This window comes from Staurois parvus, unplaced genomic scaffold (genome assembly GCF_062004578.1).
Source record: "Staurois parvus isolate SC_StPar_1 unplaced genomic scaffold, SC_StPar_1.0 ptg000172l, whole genome shotgun sequence".
In the NCBI taxonomy this organism is placed as follows: Eukaryota; Metazoa; Chordata; class Amphibia; order Anura; family Ranidae; genus Staurois; species Staurois parvus.
The window spans coordinates 6,148,284-6,170,522 of record NW_028317968.1 but is presented as its reverse complement, the minus strand read 5'-3'; the positions used below and the strand labels follow the sequence as shown (position 1 = coordinate 6,170,522).

Below are 22,239 nucleotides of genomic sequence, written 5' to 3'. Positions count from 1 at the left end.
GAAGTGTTCTCCAAACATCCTGTGTACATGAGCCCTAAGGATTATATACTAAGCCGCACATGGACAGCTCAGTGTACAATGTTGGCATGTGATGGGTGCAGGTATGAATCCACTCCCATGTGTATTCCATAGCAGCCATTCAAGATGGCTGATGATGTTGAAACCAGAAGAAGACCAGAATATATCAGCCACAGCATTAAGATAGAGTGCAGAAGGTACATGGGTTGGAGAGGTAGGGTTGGCAGATAAGTACAGCATACAAAGCCACTGTCAGTTGAAATGCACTGGTATATTAGACCAGGTTGCTGGGTTATGAACATTCGCTGATTTCTTTTGGGAGATTTACTGTAGTTGATGAGGGGTTCTAACCTCCGCAATAGTTTTGCCGTATTGTACATAGTAGAGTAGGGGCATATGCCCTATAACATTTGCCCAGTTCATCAAACCTTTAGCGTGTGTTCTTCCACTAAACTGCAGCTTTTTGGCAGTTGATGGATGTAATAAGTTAAAGTGTGGAAAGGATTTTGTGGTCTATTACCAATCACCATTTGGCAGCAGATCTTTTGGTATTTTGCATTTAAGGCCCCTTTCAGACGGGGCGGACCCATCAGTGGATCTGCTTGCTTAGAAGGGGATCTCTCCGCTGGTCCTCGCTGAGCAAGCAGATGACAGGTGTGCGTCTGCTCTGCTGCTTTCTATGGGGCTGTCGGATGGAAACAGACCACCTGTCCGTTTCCACCTGACTTTCATCCGATCCGCCGGATGGGGAACGGTTTTCTGTTTTTAGTGTTTTGGCTCAAATGCCGGCGGGTGTCAGGCAACACGTGTCCGCTGACACTCGCCACTCCATAGAGAGCTATGGATGGTCCGATCTGGTCCGCCTGTCAGTTTTTCAGGGGTTGGTGTGAAAGGGGCCTGAGGTTGTAGGCTGCCTCCTAGATTTGAACTCACAACCTATCGTTTGCAGATCTGTGACTTTACATGCTGTGCCACTGAATGAGTTGGTAAAGCTGCCATAAACCAGAGTTTCTGCAGCCACAACGTAGAGTACTAACCACTATATGATCACAGCCCATTTGATGAACCTACAGTCTTCTGAACCATAGTCAGACACATTATCCATTGCTCCAGTGGCCCTGCATTGGTATTATTTTCTTCCAGTGGCTTCTGGGTAGTTATTTTCTCTAAATGCAATGCTTGATTATTTTAAAAACTACATTTTAATCTTTTTTTACCTTAGTTGTTGGTGTGGTTGTAATCTGTTTCTTTGGTCTGTTCATACATATGACACTTCTTTCTAGTGTAGGATTTTGGTCAAGAGCTCCATATTGATTAAAGTGATTCTAAAGGCTTAAGTTAAAAAAAAAATTTTAATAAAATAAACACGTCTAGACTTACCTGCTCTGTGTAATGGTTTTGCACAGAGCAGCCGGATCCTCCTCTCCTCAGGTCCTCCGCAGGTTTACCTGGCCCTCCCTCCTGTTGGTTGCCCCCATAGCAAGCAGCTTGCTATGGGGCAACTGAGCATGCACACTCTCCAGCTGCTGTTCTGTGTGTCCAGTCACACACGGAGCTGTGACTCGGCCCCGCCCCCTCTCTCTTCTATTGGCTCACTGGCTGTGATTGACAGCCAGTTGAGGAGAGGGAGTCCCGGGATAGCCGAGACTCCAATGCACATTGCTGTATCAAGAGCGGGCTTAGGTGAGTATTGGGGGGGATGCTACATAGAGGTTTTTTACCTTGATGCATAGACTGACCAACCCCCAACGCTGCTTCTCTTCCCTGCTCTGCTGGTTGCAGGCTTCCTGATATGGTTGCATACAATCCGCGACCTGCATTGTATGTAAGGACGGTGAGGGCCCAGTGGCTGCAGCTGCTGATCAGTGTATCCTGACAGTCCCAGGTCCTGCTGTTAGAATACAGTGTCCCACTCTGGGGGGAGGGGGGATTCCCCCACCCACCCACCTACCTACCTACCTACCTTGTTTGCGTGGATGGAGGAATCTGCATTCCTTCTCGGCCTGTATTGTCTACCCTATATGCTTCTATTTAAAGATCTTTAAAATGGTAAATGCTTAAAGTGGCATAAACTCTGTCAATCAAAATTAACTATTTGTAATCCTTATGCTACTAGCATTACTAAATAGATAGGAAAGTATATCATATCTACTTGTTTTAAACATTTTTCATATTTCTTTAGTTGCTTCCTGGTTTCTGGCCTAGACCAAAATAATGTCCTACATCCCAGGAGTCTTCATGGGCATTTTTTTTTATTGGAAGGAGGGGCTTTTTCAGCTAACACCACCTCCTGCCTGCATGCCTGAGATGAGGGCAGGCGGATTCCAGGAAGTAAATGCTACTTGAATCATCTGCCCTTACTCAAGATGGCCACAGCTAGAAATGCTAGGGGGTGTTTTTCAAAGTGATTTTCTCAACAAAAAAATGTGGAGACATGGGTGGATGGGGGAGTTTGCTTTGAATATTAAAAATGAATTGAATAATGTTTTCTTTTTGGGGTGCTCAAACACAGTTAAGTTCTGCTTTAAATTGTAACATAAAATAAAAAATAATATATGATCGTTTTCACTGACTTTTTTCCATTTAAATGCAGTGACTGATGTGGAATTGAAAAGGCTGAAAGATGCTTTCAAACGGACATGTGGAGGTCCTTCTTATTACATGAGTCAGCAATGCTTCATCAGGGAAGTGTTAGGAGATGGAGTTCCTCCAAAAGTTGCAGAGGTAAGACATTTCTTTATGCTCGTGTTTCTAGCGTCAGATGAATATAAATTCTTTCAATTACTTGCTGAAAGCTTACTGTAAAACATGACAACTGTTTGCTGTTTAGCCATACAATAATGTGTAGCAGTACCCGTGTGCAGGCAGTTATAAAAATGGGATTAGATGTTTTATTGTTAATTAACTTATAATTATCTTATGTTTTGGGCAAACTTGATTTCCTTAGCTATTCAATGTGTGCTTGATACCCTTCTTCTCACCCCTTCACAAGGTGCATAATGTGTTATTTAAAGTGGTATTAAACCCAAAAGCAGACATTTATGCAGCTTACCATTTCTCAGATGTGATGGCTGCATTCATTTTTCTTATTTTAGGCATTATTTCTTTTTATTTTCACCTGGTGATCCAGACAGGAAGTCGGTTGTTTTTCAACAGAACAAGTTGTCCTGTAAATGTAGCAGTTAGTGCCGAGGCAAACCATTTATAACTGACAGGGGTGTTTACAATGTTCAGCTCTTATTTAGCTGGGGGTGGTGAGGAACCCAGTGGCTGATGGCTGAAAGATTTTACCGGGCTCTGCTAAACTACTGATCCAGCAATACAGCTACACATTTGTCCTCTAGTTTTTTGGCTTGGTCTTTTGAGCCTTTTTGACTATGTTTTTAGTGTTGCTTCACAAATGTATTTGAATATTATCATACTATGTGAGCTTCTTTTTGGCTTTTGTATGCTCATCCTGGGATTACTAAGTGGAAGGTGGAGGAGTACTATCCTGAATTTGGAGCAAGTGCAATTCCCATCTGCTTGGAGCCTCCACAAGCTGTGTTTGCCTATTCTATAACAAGATAGGCATGCACTTTTGGTAAGTGTCTTTCCTAAATGCGGTGAAGAGAACACTGGGATATGTTGAAGATTCTTATGGTGGTGGAATTTTTAGGATGATACACCATTGGACTGAACACATTTTTGAAGGAGTATTTACATGGTTTAGTGTTTGAGACCTTGGAGGAAAAAAAATAAGGACCGTTTTATATTGATGGCAGAAACATGTTGGCAGAGGTCAACAAAAAGCTAAAGAAGAGCTGGAAGAACATTTGCAACAAATTATTGGTAATTGGCCACAGGTCAGTAATGTGACTGGGGCAGGGTGGATAAAAATCAATGATTTTTTTTTAAAAATCAAAAAAATTGGATTTTTTTTATTTAAATCAGATTTTTTTAATTAAAATGCTTTTTGAGGAAAATATATTACCATCCAAAGGTCATTCCATCATGAAATAAAGATTAGTTTTTTAATTATGTAGAATAAGGCTGTATATGTTTAATTTTTTTGGTAAATAAATTCCATAAATCCATTCACAAGGTCATGCTCTTCCAGAGGTTTTTGTAAGATTATTGGGCAGTTTCTCTGCCTACAAGATATTATCACAGATGCTTGGTTTACTTTTGCAGTTCTCAAAACTGAATTTGACTCAGCGGAGATCACATGCCTCTTCTTCACAGCAAAAATGTTATAACATGAACAGAGTTAAGAAAAAGACCTTAATCCTAACTTCTACAAACCTATGAATACAGAATCAACCCCTCCAGTGCTAAGTTTCAAGAAGTTCAGTGAATAGAATAGAAACAAAAAAATATTTTTCTGATTGTTTGGAGTGGAATAGATCTGCACAAGAAGAAAGTGAAACTAAGTGTGAGGAGGAAGGGGCTGACAGTCTAAGTTTCTTAATATTATATATATTTTGTTTAGCCAAATTAGTTATCAAACATGGATGTTTGTTTAAGCAAATAACATATGCTGTAATGTTATTGTTTCAGTTGAGTAAATCTATTTAAATTGTTATTATTAAGGTAATGATTATTTTTCTCCTTCCTAAATACAACAGAAAAGTTGTCCAAATATATTAAACTGGGGATAAAAAAACTAATATGAAAAGTTGTTATTCTAAAAATCTTCATCTATTTGCATATTAAAGTTATACCAGCAAGAATTAGTCTTTATGTAGAAAACTAGGATTTAAATCAAGCCTTACTGACTAGTGATTTAAATCGTAATTTAAATCAGTTTGATTTAAATCAAATCCACCCTGGACTGGGGTAAAAAAAAGAGCTTCAGAATAGTGTCTCAGAAGTAAGGATGGGTAGAGGGTGTTGAACAATTTCAAAGTAATGTTCTATAAAATAAAATTGCAAAGACTTTAAATATATCATCTATAGTACATAATATCATCAAACCTCTATGTGCAAGGGACATGGCCGAAACACAATTTTGGATGCCCGTGATTTTTGGGCTCTCAGACAGGACTGTATTAAAGCAGGCATGATTCTGTGATGGACAATACTGCATGGGCTCAGGAATACTTCTAGAAATCACTGACCATGAACACAGATCGCCGTGTCATCCAGAAATGCAAGGTAAAGTTTTATCATGCAAAGAAGCCATATCTGGACATTATCCAGAAACTCCGCCATCTTCTCTAGGCCAAATTTCATTTAAAATTATCTTTTGCAAAGTGGAAAATTGTTCTGTGGTCAGACGAATCAAAATGTGACATTCTTTTTGGCAAGCATGGGTGGCGCGTCCTGCGAGGAGAGTGACCTCCCAGCTTGTTATCAGCGCTTAGTTGGAAAGCCTGCATCTCTTACGGGGGTGCATTAGTGCGTATAAAATGGGCAGTTTGCACATCCGGAAAGGCACTATCAATGCTGAAAGATATATCCAGGTTTTAGAGCAGCATATGCTCCCATCCAGACGTCTTTTTCAGGGAAGACCTTACATATTTCAGCAGGACAGTGCTAAACCTCGTACTGCATCTGTGACAACAGCATGGCTTCATAGTAGAAGAGTCCGGGTGCTTAGCTAGCCCACCTGCACTCCAGACCACTCACCGATTTGTCATATTTGTTTCAAGATTTGCCAAATATTTTCAAAGAACGCCCAGGACTGTTGAGCAGTTAGAATCCTATATCAGGCAAGAAAGGGATGACATTCCTCTCCAAAACTCCAGCAACTGGTCTCCTCAGTTCCCCGACATTAACAAAGTGTTTATAACTGGTTCTCGCCTGGCCTATAGCAAGTTGAAGGTCGTGTTGGCACAATCTGTCACTAGCTGTGTCCACAAGACACAGCAAATTACTAATCCGTGTACTGGCCCACTGCCAGTACCATGTAATCGCTGTGACCAATCACAGCAGATCACATGACAATCATAAACAATGAATGGCTTTGATTCATGCCGTTCATTGATATAGTTGTGTTGTTAACTGTGATTGGTCACAGTGATCACATGGTACAGACAAACAAAACAAACTGAATCAATTTCAATCAGTAAAATGCTTGCTTATAGCAATGAATTTCACTGCTATAAGCAATCAAAATGTGTAAAAGGAAAAAAAATATCCTGATCACTTCCCCAGAGTAGAACAATGTTACTATGGTAACATTATATTACTCTGGTCACAGCGTGTTTTTTTTTTTTTTTTTTTTTTTTTTTTTAAATCATAAAAAAAGAAATGTAATAAAAGTAAATAAAAAAATTTAAGAAAAATGTATATTTTTCCGTAGTATCACCAGTGTTCCTGATCACTGCCACACCAGTTATATGATGACGCTGTACTGCACTAGTGACAGTATGTAAAAAAAAATAAAATAAAACATTTGTGAAACTTTTTTTCAATTTCTTCATTTTCCAAAAAATTATGATCAAAAAATTACAATTTAAAAAAACTTGCCATGCCTCTTACTAAATACATTGGACTGTCTACTTTCCAAAAAAGGAGTCATTTGTGGGATATCTGTACTGTCCTGAGATTTTTAAGCCTCAAGAAATGATAGGCCGCCAGTACATCAGGATTGATCAATTTTCAGATATATACCATAGTTTGTGGACGCTATAACTTTCCTACAGACTAAATAACAAATAATTATTTGGGTCATTTTCACCAAATAAATGTAGCCGTATACGTTTTGGGCTAAATTTATGAAGAACAATTATTTATTTGCAAAATGTTATAACAGAAAAACACATTTGTTCCCCCAATTTTTTTTTTTTCCGTTTATTTAGCACAAAATTAAAAAATCTGGTGGTGATTAAATACCACCAAAAGCAATCTCAATTTTTGTGAAAAAAATGATAATGTTATTTTTTATCACAGTGTTGCATGACCACACAGTTGTCATTCAAAGTGCAACAGTGCTGAAAATTGGCCTGGGCAGGAAGGGGGTAAAAGTTCCCCAGTATTGAAGTGGTTAAAAAAATAGGAGGTGCTACACCGTAGTAAACATGGCCCTGACCCAACTTTTTTTAGACGTGTTGCTCCCTTTAATTTCAAAATGAGCGTATTTTTTTACTTAAAATGGTACATTTACTGAACAACTACTGTATCAGTTAGCTGTGAAACCTGAAATTCAATCTGCACCACACATGTGAATCAGCTCTTACCTTAGGTTCACATCTGTGTGGGTGGTACCGCTGCAGATCCGCACGAAAATCCGTGCAGCCGCACCACCCACATAGAGAAATGTGGACCCATGGGTGGGTGCCATTAGGTTTAACGGCACGCCGCCCGTACTGGAAAACGTAACCATACTGGGAACTGAGGTTCCCGTGTGGGCTGCGTTTTCCAAAGAAGTGCAGGGACTTCTTCCCTGCGTGTCTTGGGCACGGGACTCCATTCAAATGAATGGGCTCTTAGGCTCCTTAAAGTACAACTAAAGGCAGAACAAGTGTATTTATGGAAGTGACTGTAAACCTCATTTCTGAAGCTAATGCTGGGCAGGAATAGGTAGCACAAGGACATTTCCTAGAGCTCTGTTAGGACAGCCATACATGGGTGGATTTCCGAACAATTTTTGGCTCGAAAATCGGACCTAAGAATAATCAACCGATTTCCGCTCTGTTAGTGGGGCAATGGCACCGTCTGATTTTCGTGGTTCCTCCCCATTTCGTTTATCCGCATGTTGGAAAATGCGTGAAAAACGACCGATTTTCAAAATCATTGGTGGCACCATCAGATTACAGAACAATGGTGAAAAATATTTTGGAGTTCGACCCATGTATGGCCTGCTGTGGTCTGCTTGCCCATGGTTCCTTTTGGTAATCGGTGTGGATGGTTTTGGCTAGGCTTGGCATACTGGGTGGGGGTGGACAAGGAAAATGTGTGATCTTCCTTCAATTGAAACAGCAAGTGACAGCAGTGAAAGCCCAGCCTAAAATGATGGCACCATGTTTCAAAGCTGACACAAGGGTGACAACAAGGATATCTGTCTGACTTAAGCCAGCCATAGATGGATCAAATCTTAGCAGGGACCAGTTGCGGTTCTAATCATCTATGGGCAGGCTGGTTGTACTGAAGTCAATCCAGGGATCAACGCCAGTACAACCATCCTGCTGGATTTTTTTTATACTACTGATGGCTATCCCCGCCAGTTGTGATCATTGTGTTCTGCTGGTGGGAAAGGCTCCCTGCTGGCAAAATATTGCTTTGGGAGGGATTCCTCCATCAACACTGAATGTTGACCCGTGGTGGAAGGAAAGAAAATTGCAAAATCTATGGGCTGCTTTAGCTGAGGTTTGCTTGCAGGAAATGAGTAAAGTGACTGGCAGTGCACTTATTACAGGTTCTTTATTTGATGTTACGAAGCAAACTGGTTAAAAGCCAACACCACTTTATTGAATTTATCATGTTGCAATACATATTTGTTTAGTTTTAGCATATAATTCTCATTTTTATATCTCCATTTTTATATTCTAGTTATGTTTATAGCATGACTTCAATATTAGTTTCGGTGTGTTTACATATAAATTGTGCCGTGGTGTTTTGCTATGTACCTTTTTTTTCATATCTATGGGTGGGCGCTCCTATAATGAAATTTATCATTTTTTAAATTGCTTCTTAGGCTATTATGTTGTGCATTGAATTATTTACTTCCCTAACTATTTAAAACAAACATTTTGATCATTTTTCCCTGGAGTTTTTCTATATTCCCTACAGACCAGCCAAGATATTGCTCAAATAAATAGAAATTCATGTGGTATATCCTCTGTGGAGTTTTGCAAAAGCTTTCTTTATGTTTCTATAAATGTTTTAATTGAATTCATTTATCTCACAAGCACATTGAATATGATTTTTGTCATAAGTCCTTCCGCATAGTGGGGAGTTGAAGTGAATTAGCAGTAAGGATGGTTATTTTTTAGCCTCATTTTTGTACTATAAGATATATGCTGCTTGATATTAATGCTATTATTGCCTAGTGAAATATCAGTACAGTGTATCAAGGGTTTCTGGGATTTTTAGGCACTATATAAAAAAACCTCATAAATATCTTCCATAAAAATTAAAACATTTTTTGTACATAGATAAAAGTATCAAATAAAAGACTAGTTGTTATAACAGTAACATTGCTCATCTTTCATAGATACCACATTAGTAATGAACTTTAATTGTCACTTTAAATGTAGTCATATGCATGCCTAATACATTTCAAATAGATTTCCATAAGGGGCAGAGTAGCCGGGCTGTTGCGGCTGGTCAGGACTCCTGATTTTGCAAGCCATCACTATGTTGTATATGCTCTTGTATGCATTTCCATTCTTACGCAGTTGTTCAGCTGTTCCCATGATTCACAGGCTGGAATATTTTATCTGTATATGGCTGTTATTAACTCCCTCAGACGATGCCTCAGCTGTGCTCTGGCCCCTGATGAAGATCTGTGTGAAATGTGTTGAACATACTGCATGGACATCTTCACGAACAAAACTACATTTAAATTGACATTGAAAGTGGTGTCCATGAGAGATGATCAATGTTATGATTATAACAGAGTCTTATTTGATGTTTTTACCAATATACAAATATAACTTGTAAGTTTTATGGAAGCTATTTATATGTTTTTTGATATACGGAATTGATATGACTCTTAGGGATACTGGCACTAGTACAGTCCTAAGTCACACCTCATTATTTTAGATGCAAGCCTAGTGAAATATGTTTTTCTCTTCTTTTTCCCCTCTTGACATATGATGATAAAAATACAATGATTTTGCTTATTAAAAATTGTTTGGTTTTGGGACAGTATAGCCAAGAAGGCTATGGAGATTTGGCCGAAACCTTCTACTAACATATAGTGCATTCATATAGTATTCAGACCCCCTTCACTTTTTTAAATTTTGTTGTGTTGCAACCTGATACTACAGTTGTTTAAATTCATTTTTTTCTCATGAATCTACACTCAGTACCCCATAATGACAAAGTGAAAACAGAATTTTAGAAATATTTGCAAATGTATGAAAAATGGAAAAACTGAAATATCACATTGGCATAAGTATTCATGATTTAGAAGAGGACTAAAAATGTCTGTTGGTTATCTGCTCCTGTCCTAATTAAACTTTGCTAGCTAGCTTTGGAATGTGCGCACACTGGAAGAGACTCACGCTGACACACAAGTTCAGTCTATGAACACTTCTAGTTTATTAAAATGAGAAAGTGAGCTTATATATGCAAAATGATGCAAGAGTCATGTGAGCACAGCATAAGCATTATATTAGTCTTTGATTGGTCATTTCCACAGGAAAACAATCTCTGTCATGGTATAGGTGTGATCTTCTTCCAGGTCTTATCTATAGAAAGAAAAACATTATTTTGTCTCAAGTTGGCAGGATGGGAGGGGGTCCTGCATGTGAGCAGACACCTCCCAAGCAAGGATTTCTTAAAGTACCACAAAGCCCAGCAGGCAGAAAATATTCACACAACATATATATTAAAGTATAAAAGTAAATATTTATAAAATTTATAGAAATATGTATATATTCAATAGGAAACGAAATAGGCATTTTACCATATCCATCACATTCAGACCCTTTGCAACAACACTTGAAATTTAGTTTAGGTGCTTCCAATTTCTCTTGATCATTGCTGAGACGTTTCAACACCTCAATTGGATTCCACCTGTGGTGAACTAAATTGATTGGACATGATTTGGAAAGCCACACATCTCTCTATAAAAGGACTCACAGCTGACCATGCTTACTGTAGCAGAGCAAAAGCCATGAGGTCAAAGGAACTGCTTGTGTAGCTCAGAGACAGGATTATTGCAAGGCACAGATCTGGAAAAGCCTACAAAAGAGTTTTTGCAGCACTGAAGGTTCCCAAGAGCACAGTGGCCTCCATAATTCTCAAATGGAAGAAGTTTGGCACAAACAGGACTCTTCCAGGAGCTGGTCGCCCAGCCAGACTGAGCATTCGAGGGAGAAGGTCATTGGTAAGAGAGGTGACCAAGAACCCGATGGTCACTCTGACTGAGCTCCAGAGATACTCTGTGGAGATGGGACGAAGTTCCAGATGGACAACTATTACTGCAGCTTTCCACCGATCTGAGCTTAATGGCAGAGTGGCTAGACAGAAGCCACTCCTCAGTCCAAAACACTTGAAAGCCCACTTGGATTTGCAAAGGTGTGATAGCCAGGCAACTTTTTCTGATGAAGATGGAGAAGTCAGCAATGGCAGCCTGCAAATTTCTCTCATTACAGGACGTTTTTAACAGCGGCTGCTTTTGGCTTTTGACTTTTTTTTTTCTACAGCCAGTAAACCCCCTAGCATGTTATCCTATATGTCCATGCACATATAGACTGAAATCAACGTTTTTTAGCTGGGAAAACAACCCAGGACTAGTAGGTTTCTAGAGTTTTTTTTAAGCTGTAAAAACGTTCTAACTCTAAAAAAGTGGCAAAATGCGGTAAAATGCCACAAACCGTCATTTTTGGACTTTTTTTTTTAAACCCCCCCCCCCCTAATTTTTTTGTGGTAAGAAAAACCACTAAAAACCGCAAACGTGGCTAAACGGTAATGTAAATACGCTGAAAAATTTACGGTTTTAACATGACTTTACACAGCTAACGTTACCAACATTATCAAAACGCCATGTGTGCATGGAGCCTAACTGAAATGTCACTTATGGTCGATACATCGGCACTGTTCCTTCCAGCACTCACCAGCTTCAGTGCAGCATGCTAATGTTTCTTAGATTGTACGCCCCTTGAGGGTTAGGGACTGATGTGAACGTACAATATATAAGTAAAGCGCTGCGTAAATTGATGGCGCTATAAAAGTACCTGAAATAAATAAATGTGAACGAACTCTTAAAAAAAAAAAAAAAAAAAAAAAAAAAAGAGATAAAATATTGGTAACGTTGCCTTTACTTCTACGAGTAGCCAAGACTATGAAGTATTCCCTGCTCCTATTATATTTCATAAAATCCTGATGAGCTAAGTAAGGGCTGTGTAAAATTGAAAATATTTTCTTCACTGTTAATACAGTATTTGAAAAAAATGAGATTCGGCACTATCCTAGTTTTGACAGTGTAGAAGAGTCCACATGTGCAAAAAGGAATATACACAACCACAAACGTGTTTAATCTGCAAAATGTCTGTCTTTAAAAATCACCTTCCCGTTGACAGTTTTAAAGACCCTCCACCATAGATGTATGGACATCATAAATATAAGGGCAATATTTACACCGTTACAAGTCCCCCTATCCGTATGGATCTATTCCTTCTACAATCAATTTTTAAGGCATTCAGAAATAAAAGTACCTACTGCTCTATTTTGCAAGAAATGTCAGTACTTGTGAGTGATGGTTTTCACTTTATGATGCATTTTACTACACTGTAAATTTAATCTCACTAGATGACTGTCCCTATCTGCACTCTGTTTCCTAAACAGTAAATCCTTACAAGGACTCTCCTTACCCTTGCTTTAGAATTTTACCAGTCATTTCTGACTGTATTCTTTGCTCTTAAATCACTGCACAGTCTATATCTGATGTACATTTCTTCTGGGCCCCTGGTGATTCCCCAACCAGAACTTTCCTTCTAGGTTACTTTTTCTTTCCTTTCCGCCTCTCTCTATGTCCCAGAGACACAACCAGAACAGGTTTGCATTGGGAGATTCCAGTCTATTCCTGTTCTGGTGACAACTGTCACATTTTCGATTTCTCCTTCCTTTGTCTTTGTGGTCCTCAGGTCAGAGGGTGAGAGCGAATCCCCAATGAGGGGGATGCAGACAGCAATGTCAACAACTTAATCCACCCTGACTCATTGATTTCCAGTATGGTCGTGGGTGCTCAAGTTTTGAGACGAAACCTGCATTCTAGGTTCAAATCCAGGAAATTTCATCAAAATCAATGTTTCAGGGACACAGAGCTTCTCTTTATCAAGGTGATATACCTTTTTTTCTTGTCACCCTAAATCAGTATTAAACCCAAAACAAAAAATGTGGTATGTTGCAGCTTACCAATCATTAGATGTGGTGACTGCATTCGTTTTCTTTGTAAGGCTTTTTGCCTCTGTTTTCACCTGGTGATCAGGCCAGTAAGGCTCCATGTACACTGGACACTCCTGAACGATGGAAACGACTGCTGGAAAACGTAGGTTACAAAACATCTGTTTAGCTGCGTTTGCATACCGCGTTTATGTGCGTTTGCGTTTAGAAGCGTTTTTTAAAGATGACCTAGGGGACCTTCCAAAATGCCCAGAATGCACTTAAAACAGTAAAAAATTAACTATTTCAGACATTTTGAGAGAAATAGAGCGAGCAGAAGAGAGAATAGTATTTGTTGAGATTAGCTGTCTTTTTTTAGTGGTGTTTGGATGTGTTCCAGCTCGTTTCTGTGCAGAAATGATTGCAGCAGTGTCTAACATATTTTCTTTCATGCGAAACCTCAAAGTATGGTGTACCAGGTCCATTTGAGTATTGGGAAAAAGCTTTGCATGCATTTTTCATGATGAAAAAAAGGCTCTGGACAGCATCTGGAAATGGAAGAGTTAAAAAAGAAATGTAAACGCTTATAAACACGGTTAGCCACGTTTACAAGCGGTTGGAGTTTGAAACTCTGATAAAATCTACTCCTGAACACAAGTTTGGTGCGTTAAAAAAAAGACTGTAAACTCAACTGCCTGTAATCGACTGTAAACGACATAGTGTACATGGACACATAGGAAAACATTAGGGAGTGTTCAGGGGCTGCTGGAAAAATTGCTGAACAGCTCCTAAATGTGAGTTTATCAGCTGCATTGTACATGGAGCCTAACAAACCTCCTGTATTAGAGTACCTGCACTTTGGATGAAGGAGCAACAGACACCTTTTGGACAGCAGCACTGTCAGTCTGTTAGATGTACTAGCAGATTTAAATACACTAACAAAATGAAGCCAAACTCCAGCTAACACTTTTTAAGCAGCTATGGCAACCGTTTTTTTCCTTTTGGCATAAATATTTTACATAAAAGCTGATCATTGTAATCACCTTTGTCGTGTTAAATGGTTTGTCTCAGCCCTCTAACATCTACATCTGCAGGACAGCTTGTTCTGTTGAAAAACAACAGGTTTTTCACCAGGTGAAAAAAGAGCCCAAAAAAGCAAACTAATGCAGCCAACACATCTATGAATTGGTAAATGGCAAAATAATAAATGTTTGCTTTTGCGTTCAATACCACTTTAAAAAGGGGGGCCTCCAGCTCCCTGAACCTCCTTTGGCTTTGGCATAGGACTTCAGTAATCTTCCTGAACCTAGTGTGCTTGCTTTTTCTCATTTTAGCACATGTTCCGTGTTGCGGTCAGCACTGTCAACATAACTTCATAAAAATTGCATCGCAGTCCATTTAATGTATTCACACCCATGGCAGTTTGTCAGTGCATGTGTGATTTTGCACTTTGTGTTTAGGACAGCCCATTAATTTCAAAGGCAGCCTTATTTGTGAAAATCACACAAAAGAAGAGCTTGACCCCTTTTTTGATTTGTGCCACTCGAGACGCATGTTCCTTTGTTACCATGCATTTTGACATGTAGAAAAGCACAAACGCATTAGCAAAGTGCATTGGGGTACCATTTTTAAATATTAATGGCACCACTGTGTGCCTGCAAAAGGGATGCCTCTTTTTTTTTGTGCATTGCAGGAATGTGCACTATTTTACGTCCATCATCACAAAGCACAAATGTGAACCTATCTTTAGGCATGCCATTAAAAATACCAGTAATTCGAAAACAGATCATTTTATTAGTAGGTAAATGTTTTGTAACGTATCTTTGTCAAGCTTGCACATTCATGCTGTGAATGGGGACTGTAGACTCCCTGTGATCTCTAAGATGTGAAAATACAGAGTTTATATTTTGTTCAGCCTACGTAGTCATTTTGTTCTACTGGAAACCCCTGTAATTACCTGTTGCTCTTGCCATGGCTCTGCTGTATGTCGTTTCCTCTTGAATGGTGACATGTAAGCCACCATAACAAGCTCATAGCAGAATTGTGTTTACTCAAGAAAGAGGTATTTCTCTACTTAAAACGATTAGCTGATTTGGAAATGATGATGTCCTATTGATTTGTGGGAAATATGGATTTTATGATGGAATCTTAGTAATAATGCATTTCAGACGTAAGCTGGTAATGCAGATGTCAGATGTGCAGATACAGGATCACCACTAACAAATTGCTTTATTCTTTTCCTCTTTTGCCTTTCAAGATAAATAACTTTTTGTGTTTCTGTGTTAGAAGAATATCTTTTAGTGATGCTGCAAACCTTGTAATACTGAATGCCTCCCTTCTTAGAATAGACCTGAACATAGGGGACAACACAAGAAGGTTAAACTGAAAGTAGTTCTAAAGTCATAAAGTGTTTTATCTTAATACATTCTATGTGCTGCAGGATTTCCCCTCTCACCTCGCTTATACTTTCCTGAGCCTGATCCCGAACCAGCTCTGTGCATTATTGGAGCGGGGCAAGTTGTAGACTATTTTGTTCCTTAGGCAAGACAAGCTACAGTTGCAAGAAAAAGTATGTGAACCCCTTGGGATTACGTGGAGTTTTGCATGAATTGGGCATAAAATGTGCTCTGAACGTCCATCTAAGTCACAACAATAGAAGAACACAGTCTGCTGAACATAATACTACACAAACATTAGATGTTGCAATGGTTTAATTGCACATAACATGTAAACATTCACATTCATAAACATTTGCCTAGTGGTAGCACCGACCTTGCTGTGTCTATAGACGCTGACAGGGCGTCTTGATGGACCTCTTTGTCATTTTTTTTTTTTTGCTATCACTTTACTATGTTTCTATGAGCCCACAAAAGTGCCTCTAAGGAAAGCTGCTTTTTATGGGAGGACCCCAGAAAAAGAGGATTGGGGCTGCGTAATGCAAACCCATTGCATAGAGCAGGTGAATATGACATGCTTATTATTTTATTTAAAAAAAAAACAAAAAACGAAAGCTTTACAATCACTCGTTCACACAGAGCAATTACATTCATGCCCTATGCAGGTCCATCTTTACCCGCACAGGGATGCACAGGGGTTCCATGTATCCCTGTATGGACAGTTCCATCAATGTCCATTGAGACAGTCACAGTGTTCTGACATTTTGTGTGGGTGCGTGCCCCTGAACTCACCCTGGGTGCATTTGGGGCCGTGTTCACGCATGGATGTCACATTCAGAGTAGCAATGGGACTGCTGACACAGTGATGCACGGAACACCTGTGCATCCTCATGCCAGTAAACACGGTAAGTCCTGCACAGGGCACAGATGTAAGGCTAGGTTCACATCTGTGCAGGTGGTGCCACTGCAGATCCGCACGAAAATCCGTGCAGCCGCACAGAGGAATGCGGACCCGCGGGCGGGTGCCATTAGTTCTAATGGCCTGCGGCCTGCACTGGAAAACGCAACCGTACTGGGAACCGAGGTTCCTGTGCGGGCTGCGTTTTCAGAAGTGCAGGGACTTCTTCCCTGCGTGTCATGGGCCACAGAAGTCCATTCAAATGAATGGGCTCTCATGCTCGTGCAAATGCAGCTCACATGGCCACATATGTGAACCAGAGCTACCGTATTTTTCGCCGTATAAGACGCACCTGACCATAAGACGCACCTAGGTTTTAGAGGCAGAAAACAGGAAAATAAAAAATTCTGAACTAATGGACTGCAGACATAGTACAGGAGATGACCAGAGACTGCGGACAGTACAGGAGATGACCAGAGACTGCGGACAGTACAGGAGATGACCAGAGACTGCGGACAGTACAGGAGATGACCAGAGACTGCGGACAGCACAGATGACTGCTGACCTTTGGGGAGGTGGGGAAGCGGGTACCTGAATTTGACAGGTACCCGCTCTTACTTACAAAAGTTTTTGTTTGATCTTACCTGTTCCTCGATCCAGCCGCGCGCTGTCTTCCCGGCTTCTGTAATGGCGCTCGGCATGACAGCCGGGTGCCCAGTGCGCATGAGCGAGAAGCACTTGCGCTTTGTGATTGGTCCGGCGGCTTCTGGGATCTGTCATGTGTCCCAGGTACCGCCTTACCATTCACAAAAAGCACCGCTTCTTGCACATGCGCACTTGGCACCGGGCTGTCATGCCCAGTGCCCACACTACAGAAGCCGGGAAGACAGCACGCCGCTGGATAGAGGAACAGGTAAGGTCCCGCTGCAGAGCTGAGTGGCCGGCCCAGTATTCTGACACGGCCGCGGTGGAAATACCGGACCGGCCGCTCCATATTCGCTCTATAAGACGCACTGACATTTCCCCCCCAGTTTTGGGGAAGAAAAAGTGCATCTTATACGGCGAAAAATACGGTAAGTGCCCTGTGTGAATGAGACTTAATAATGATTGTGGTGGTGCTCTTGTACTGACTTAAAAGCATTTACGCAACTTGAAAGGGTTATATATTCAATGCTTTGCGAACAGTGTGATTTGTTTAGAAGTGGAGTCTGCAATTTTAGAAAAACAAGGCAACGTATTATGCAAAAAGTCTGTTACTATCAATATAAACTTTTTATCAATGAATAAAAAAGGAGTCCAAGTTTGAGGTGTACTTGAATGATGCTATTAGAAAGGAAAAGTGTACATTAAAAGGGCATTATTCTTTTATATGATGTAGCACAGATAACAAAAGTATTGAAACGTTAGAGATAGAGCTCTAACAAACCACCATAATCTTGTTTCACAATTTGGTAACCAACCCAGTGTTAGATCTGCTGTGCACGACAAGGCACACCTTGTTATATGGTTCTTTAATTATCATCCTTCTTTTAAGTGGTGGCTGGAAACAGTATATCATACGAATATAAAAATTGAAAGGTTGCCAGTTATTGGTAAACTATGGTAGAGTGGCTTGACTTTATGGCAGATATGTATGAAGTTCCTTTTTCAGAAATGGGTTGTTTTGTTTTTAATAGAGCTAAAGGCTGGCTTCCCGTCTTTGTTACATAGTTAGTCTGGCTGAAAAAAGACAAAAGTCCATCCAGTTCAACCATTAAAAAAAAAAGTTAGAATCCTATACCCACAGTTGATCCAGAGGAAGGCAAAAAACAAACTCAGCAAAGCATGATCCAACTTGCTCCTGCTGGGAAAAAATTCCTTCCTGATCCCCCGAGAGGCGTTCGAATATTCCCTGGATTAACTTTACCTATAAATGTTAGTATCCAGTTATATTCTGTGTATCTAAGAAACAATCCAGGCCTTTTTTAAAGCAATCTACTGAGCTGGCCAGAACCAACTCTTGAGGGAGTCTATTCCACATTTCCACAGCTCTTACTGTGAAGAAACCTTTCCATGTTTGGAGATTACATTTCTTTTCCTCCAGACGTACAGAGTGCCCCCTTGTCCTCTGTGATGACCTCAGGGTGAATAACTCTACACCGAGTTCACTATATGAACCACTGATGTATTTATACATGTTGATCATATATTTGTGCTGCAGTAATGTGTGTTATACCAGAATGCATGGTAGCACATCATAGTGGGGTTCAGAACTTTGCAATTGTGGCCAAGGTGGTGGGAAAGCCGTTTTTCAGGATCAGGTTGGTCTCCATAAAGGGGGATGAGTTTGGTAGTGGAACTTTGTCAAAAGCTTAGCTGCCAAAACGCTTTGCTTTCTGTTGCTTCTACAGCACATTATTTATTTTGTTTTGCAGTGGAAAGGTAAAAGTGCATATAGTTCAAAATCTCTCTATGTAGGTGTAACTTAGCAAATTTTTTTTTATATTAACTTGCATGGTTCCTTCACCCTATGGCTTTGTACAGATGTATGAAGGTTTGTCAGAAACTAGAGCCACCATATTGCAAAGGAATGGCTCAAGTCTGTACACAAGGGTGGTGGCCAATATGTGCAGCAGAACCTTTACACAGCACAAGTATTTCCAACACTATAATTTGAAGAACAAAGCTGACCGAAGGAAAAGAAATACATGTATCCAAATGTATTTACTTTTTTTTCATTTCACAATGTGTTGTACGAGATGCTCTACCCCAGTAGTCTCCAAACTGCGGCCTGGGTGGCTAGCTGTGGCTGTTTGCTTGCCTTGAACTGGCACTTGGGAGATTATTCTTGCCCCTGGCGCCAGCGACTGGGCATAATTCCTGCCCCTGGCGCCAGCGACTGGGCATAATTCCTGCCCCTGGCGCCAGCGACTGGGCATAATTCCTGCCCCTGGCGCCAGCGACTGGGCATAATTCCTGCCCCTGGCGCCAGCGACTGGGCATAATTCCTGGCGCCAGCGACTGGGCATAATTCCTGGCGCCAGCGACTGGGCATAATTCCTGGCGCCAGCGACTGGGCATAATTCCTGGCGCCAGCGACTGGGCATAATTCCTGGCGCCAGCGACTGGGCATAATTCCTGCCCCTGGCGCCAGCGACTGGGCATAATAACCGCTCCTGGCGCCAACGACGGGGCATAATACCCGCCCCTGGCGCCAACGAGGGGGCATAATTCCCGCCCCTGGCACCAATGACAGGGCATTGTTTACTCCCACTGGGCACAGTCCACCCCCCCTAAAGTCTGAAGGACAGTTAACTGGTCCTTTTTGTTTAAAATGTTTGGAGACCCCTGCTCTGCTCTATAATATACTGTGCAGTGGTCTTCTTTATACTGTGCAGTATGTTACATATAGCACTCCACTTTGAATATACTGTGCTGGTACATACCGCTCATTTTATTGCATGGTATATATGATGTAATCCACATTGCTCTGCTGTGTATGTTGTGCCATACATTAATACACTCTACACCATGCTGTGTGTATATAATTTATTTTATACTCCACACCTCCTTTTAGGCAATGGTGTATTGTGTGTGTGTGTGTGTGTGTGCGTGCGTGCGTGCGTGCGCACACCCACCATGTGTACCTTTCTGTACACTATGCTGTAAATGAGTTACTCAATATTTAAATGATCACACTATTAACTTATCAGTAAATAATTGATTTAATCACTAGGAAATTTCATGACCTCAAAGTTCTGCCTTTTTTGACTAATAGCCACACTTTTGCTAGTTTTTATGTAGTAAAAATATTATTTTGGTCCCAATATTTTTGTGCTGCACTTTAGAAGCAATTACTTTCCCTTGCAGATAAAATATTGTATATCTTTCTTAGGTCAGGCAGGTTTCGACAATGAAACATAGACTAACAAGCTTATTCACTATGGCAAAGTGCATTGATTTTAGTAAACTGAAATCCAATCTGGTAGACATAGGTGATTGAACTTGGCACTTCAGCTTTTTGCTCTTTGCTCAGCCTTTTTAAATGTCTTTTTGTTTGATAAAGTTATTTTTATTTGTATGTCCATCCATTGACTCCATTAAAGCCTTTGTGAAAATGAAGAAATGTAGTTGTTAACCAGAATGACTGATAGTTATATGCAGGGCTTTTTTCAGTGGGACCGCGGGGAAAAACAATTCTGACACCTCCAGCACTGAATGTATGTTAATGGAAAGTGATATTGTTGCTATTAGGGGATCAGTTGTTACTGAGGGGGTCTTATGTTGCTTTGTTGCTGGGAGGGATCTACTGTTGAGGGAGAAGTCTATTAACGCTGGCTGCTGGACGGTCTTTTGATGCTGCTTGCTGGGAGATCTGTTGTTGTTGTTGCTGGGGGGCTATTGTCACTGGGGTGGATCTTTTGCTGTTGGAGTGGTATGTTTTTTATTGCGGGGTCCGAAGTTGCGGGGGATCTAATGTTGCTTGGGAAGGATCTATTGTTGCTGACTGCAGGAGTATATTTTACAGATTTTTTGTTCTCACTAACAAATTACGTAGCACCACAAAATGATACTTGGTTTTCTATTTTCTAAAAGGGGCGGTACAGGGAGGTGGGTAAGGGGGTGGAACCAATGGACAGTGGTCAGAGATGGGATGGGTAAGGGGTGGAGACAAGGAGGGAATTCCTGCACCTATTCTCTGAGAAAAAAAGCCCTGCCTAGATCAGTAGACTTATTTGTGCATGTCTATAATTTGGAATTTTTCTTTAGCATGTGTAGGAGTTAACAAAAGGTTTATACTTTGTGTTCCAGTAAATTACAGAGAGGTTGCATAATAAAATGATGGAATGGAGGAAACCTTTAAACATAAACATACTGTAAAGTTTCATAAGAATTACACTCAGACTGCCACATGCCACAATTTTCCAAGCACCTCTCCTGCAGTGTGAACACCTTTTCCAACAGTGGACAGCAGTTTCAATTCACTTCTTAGGTCACAGACCATATGACCAGTGCCGTAACTTTGGCATTGTGAGTGGCTGTTGAAGGGAATTTACAACAATCTGTATGTTTTTTTTTTTTTTCACTTTCTGATGAAAATGTTCTTATATAATAATGTAAAAAATGTAAAGTTACACTAACTTTATTTTAGGGTATAGATCTAGTTTTAAAGCATAGATCAAGGCTAAAAACGTAGCATAAAAGAGGTTCAATATTGGGGTTTACATATGTTTTTATACCTCGATTTTTTAATTTATTTTTTTTCCTGAGGCAAAAAATATCCTTACCTAATCAATTAAATACATTGCAAAAGATGGGGCGTTATAAGTCATTTGAGCTCCTGGACTCTGCAACTCTTTACAGCCTCACAGTTGAATTTAACCCGCTACCAAGCCCTCATGTCCCTCGAGATAAATGTTAGGGGACGATCCCTGCCTTGTTGCAGAAACCTGTAGACCAATTCTATATCAAGCAGTGTTAGAATCCCCTTGGTGCTAGTGTGCTGTACCCCCACCACAGAACGTGACCTTCAGGAAGGCTGCAGAATGCACCAGCAGCTAGAGGAAACCTACATCACATGTATCCATTGAGCTGACAGGGTGGAGAGTGCTCTAGCCGGAGACCTAGCTAATATTAAACAAGATTTGCCTTCCTTAGAATCCAGAACCGCCATGGTGGTGCAGGGCCATTATTTTATAACAAAGAAAGTTTCTTCCTTGGGGACTGACCAGGCAGATAACAATATTCAACTTGTTCAGCTAAATCTGCTGAGCGATAGCCTAGAGCAGGGGTCTCTAAATTTCCTAAACAAAGGGCCAATTTAATGTCCTTTAGACATGAGGAAGGCCGGACCATAGCTATTGGGAATAGAAAGGTCCTGATGTTGGTGGGAATAAACAATACCGCATCATTGGTTTTAGTGGGAGGAATAGCACACCATCATTGGTGTCATTAGGGGGAATTATGCCC

The 22,239-nt window shown here is 40.4% G+C and overlaps 1 protein-coding gene across 2 annotated transcripts in view; it reads left to right on the top strand.

The window, feature by feature from the left end:
* Window positions 1-22,239, top strand: part of USP32 (ubiquitin specific peptidase 32) — a 287,630-nt gene that overhangs the window by 93,045 nt on the left and 172,346 nt on the right. For both annotated transcript variants that reach the window (XM_089676627.1, XM_089676625.1), the window contains exon 2: window positions 2,612-2,742. In XM_089676627.1, the coding sequence (XP_089532753.1) occupies window positions 2,612-2,742 (131 nt within the window). The remainder of the gene's footprint in view (window positions 1-2,611; window positions 2,743-22,239) is intronic.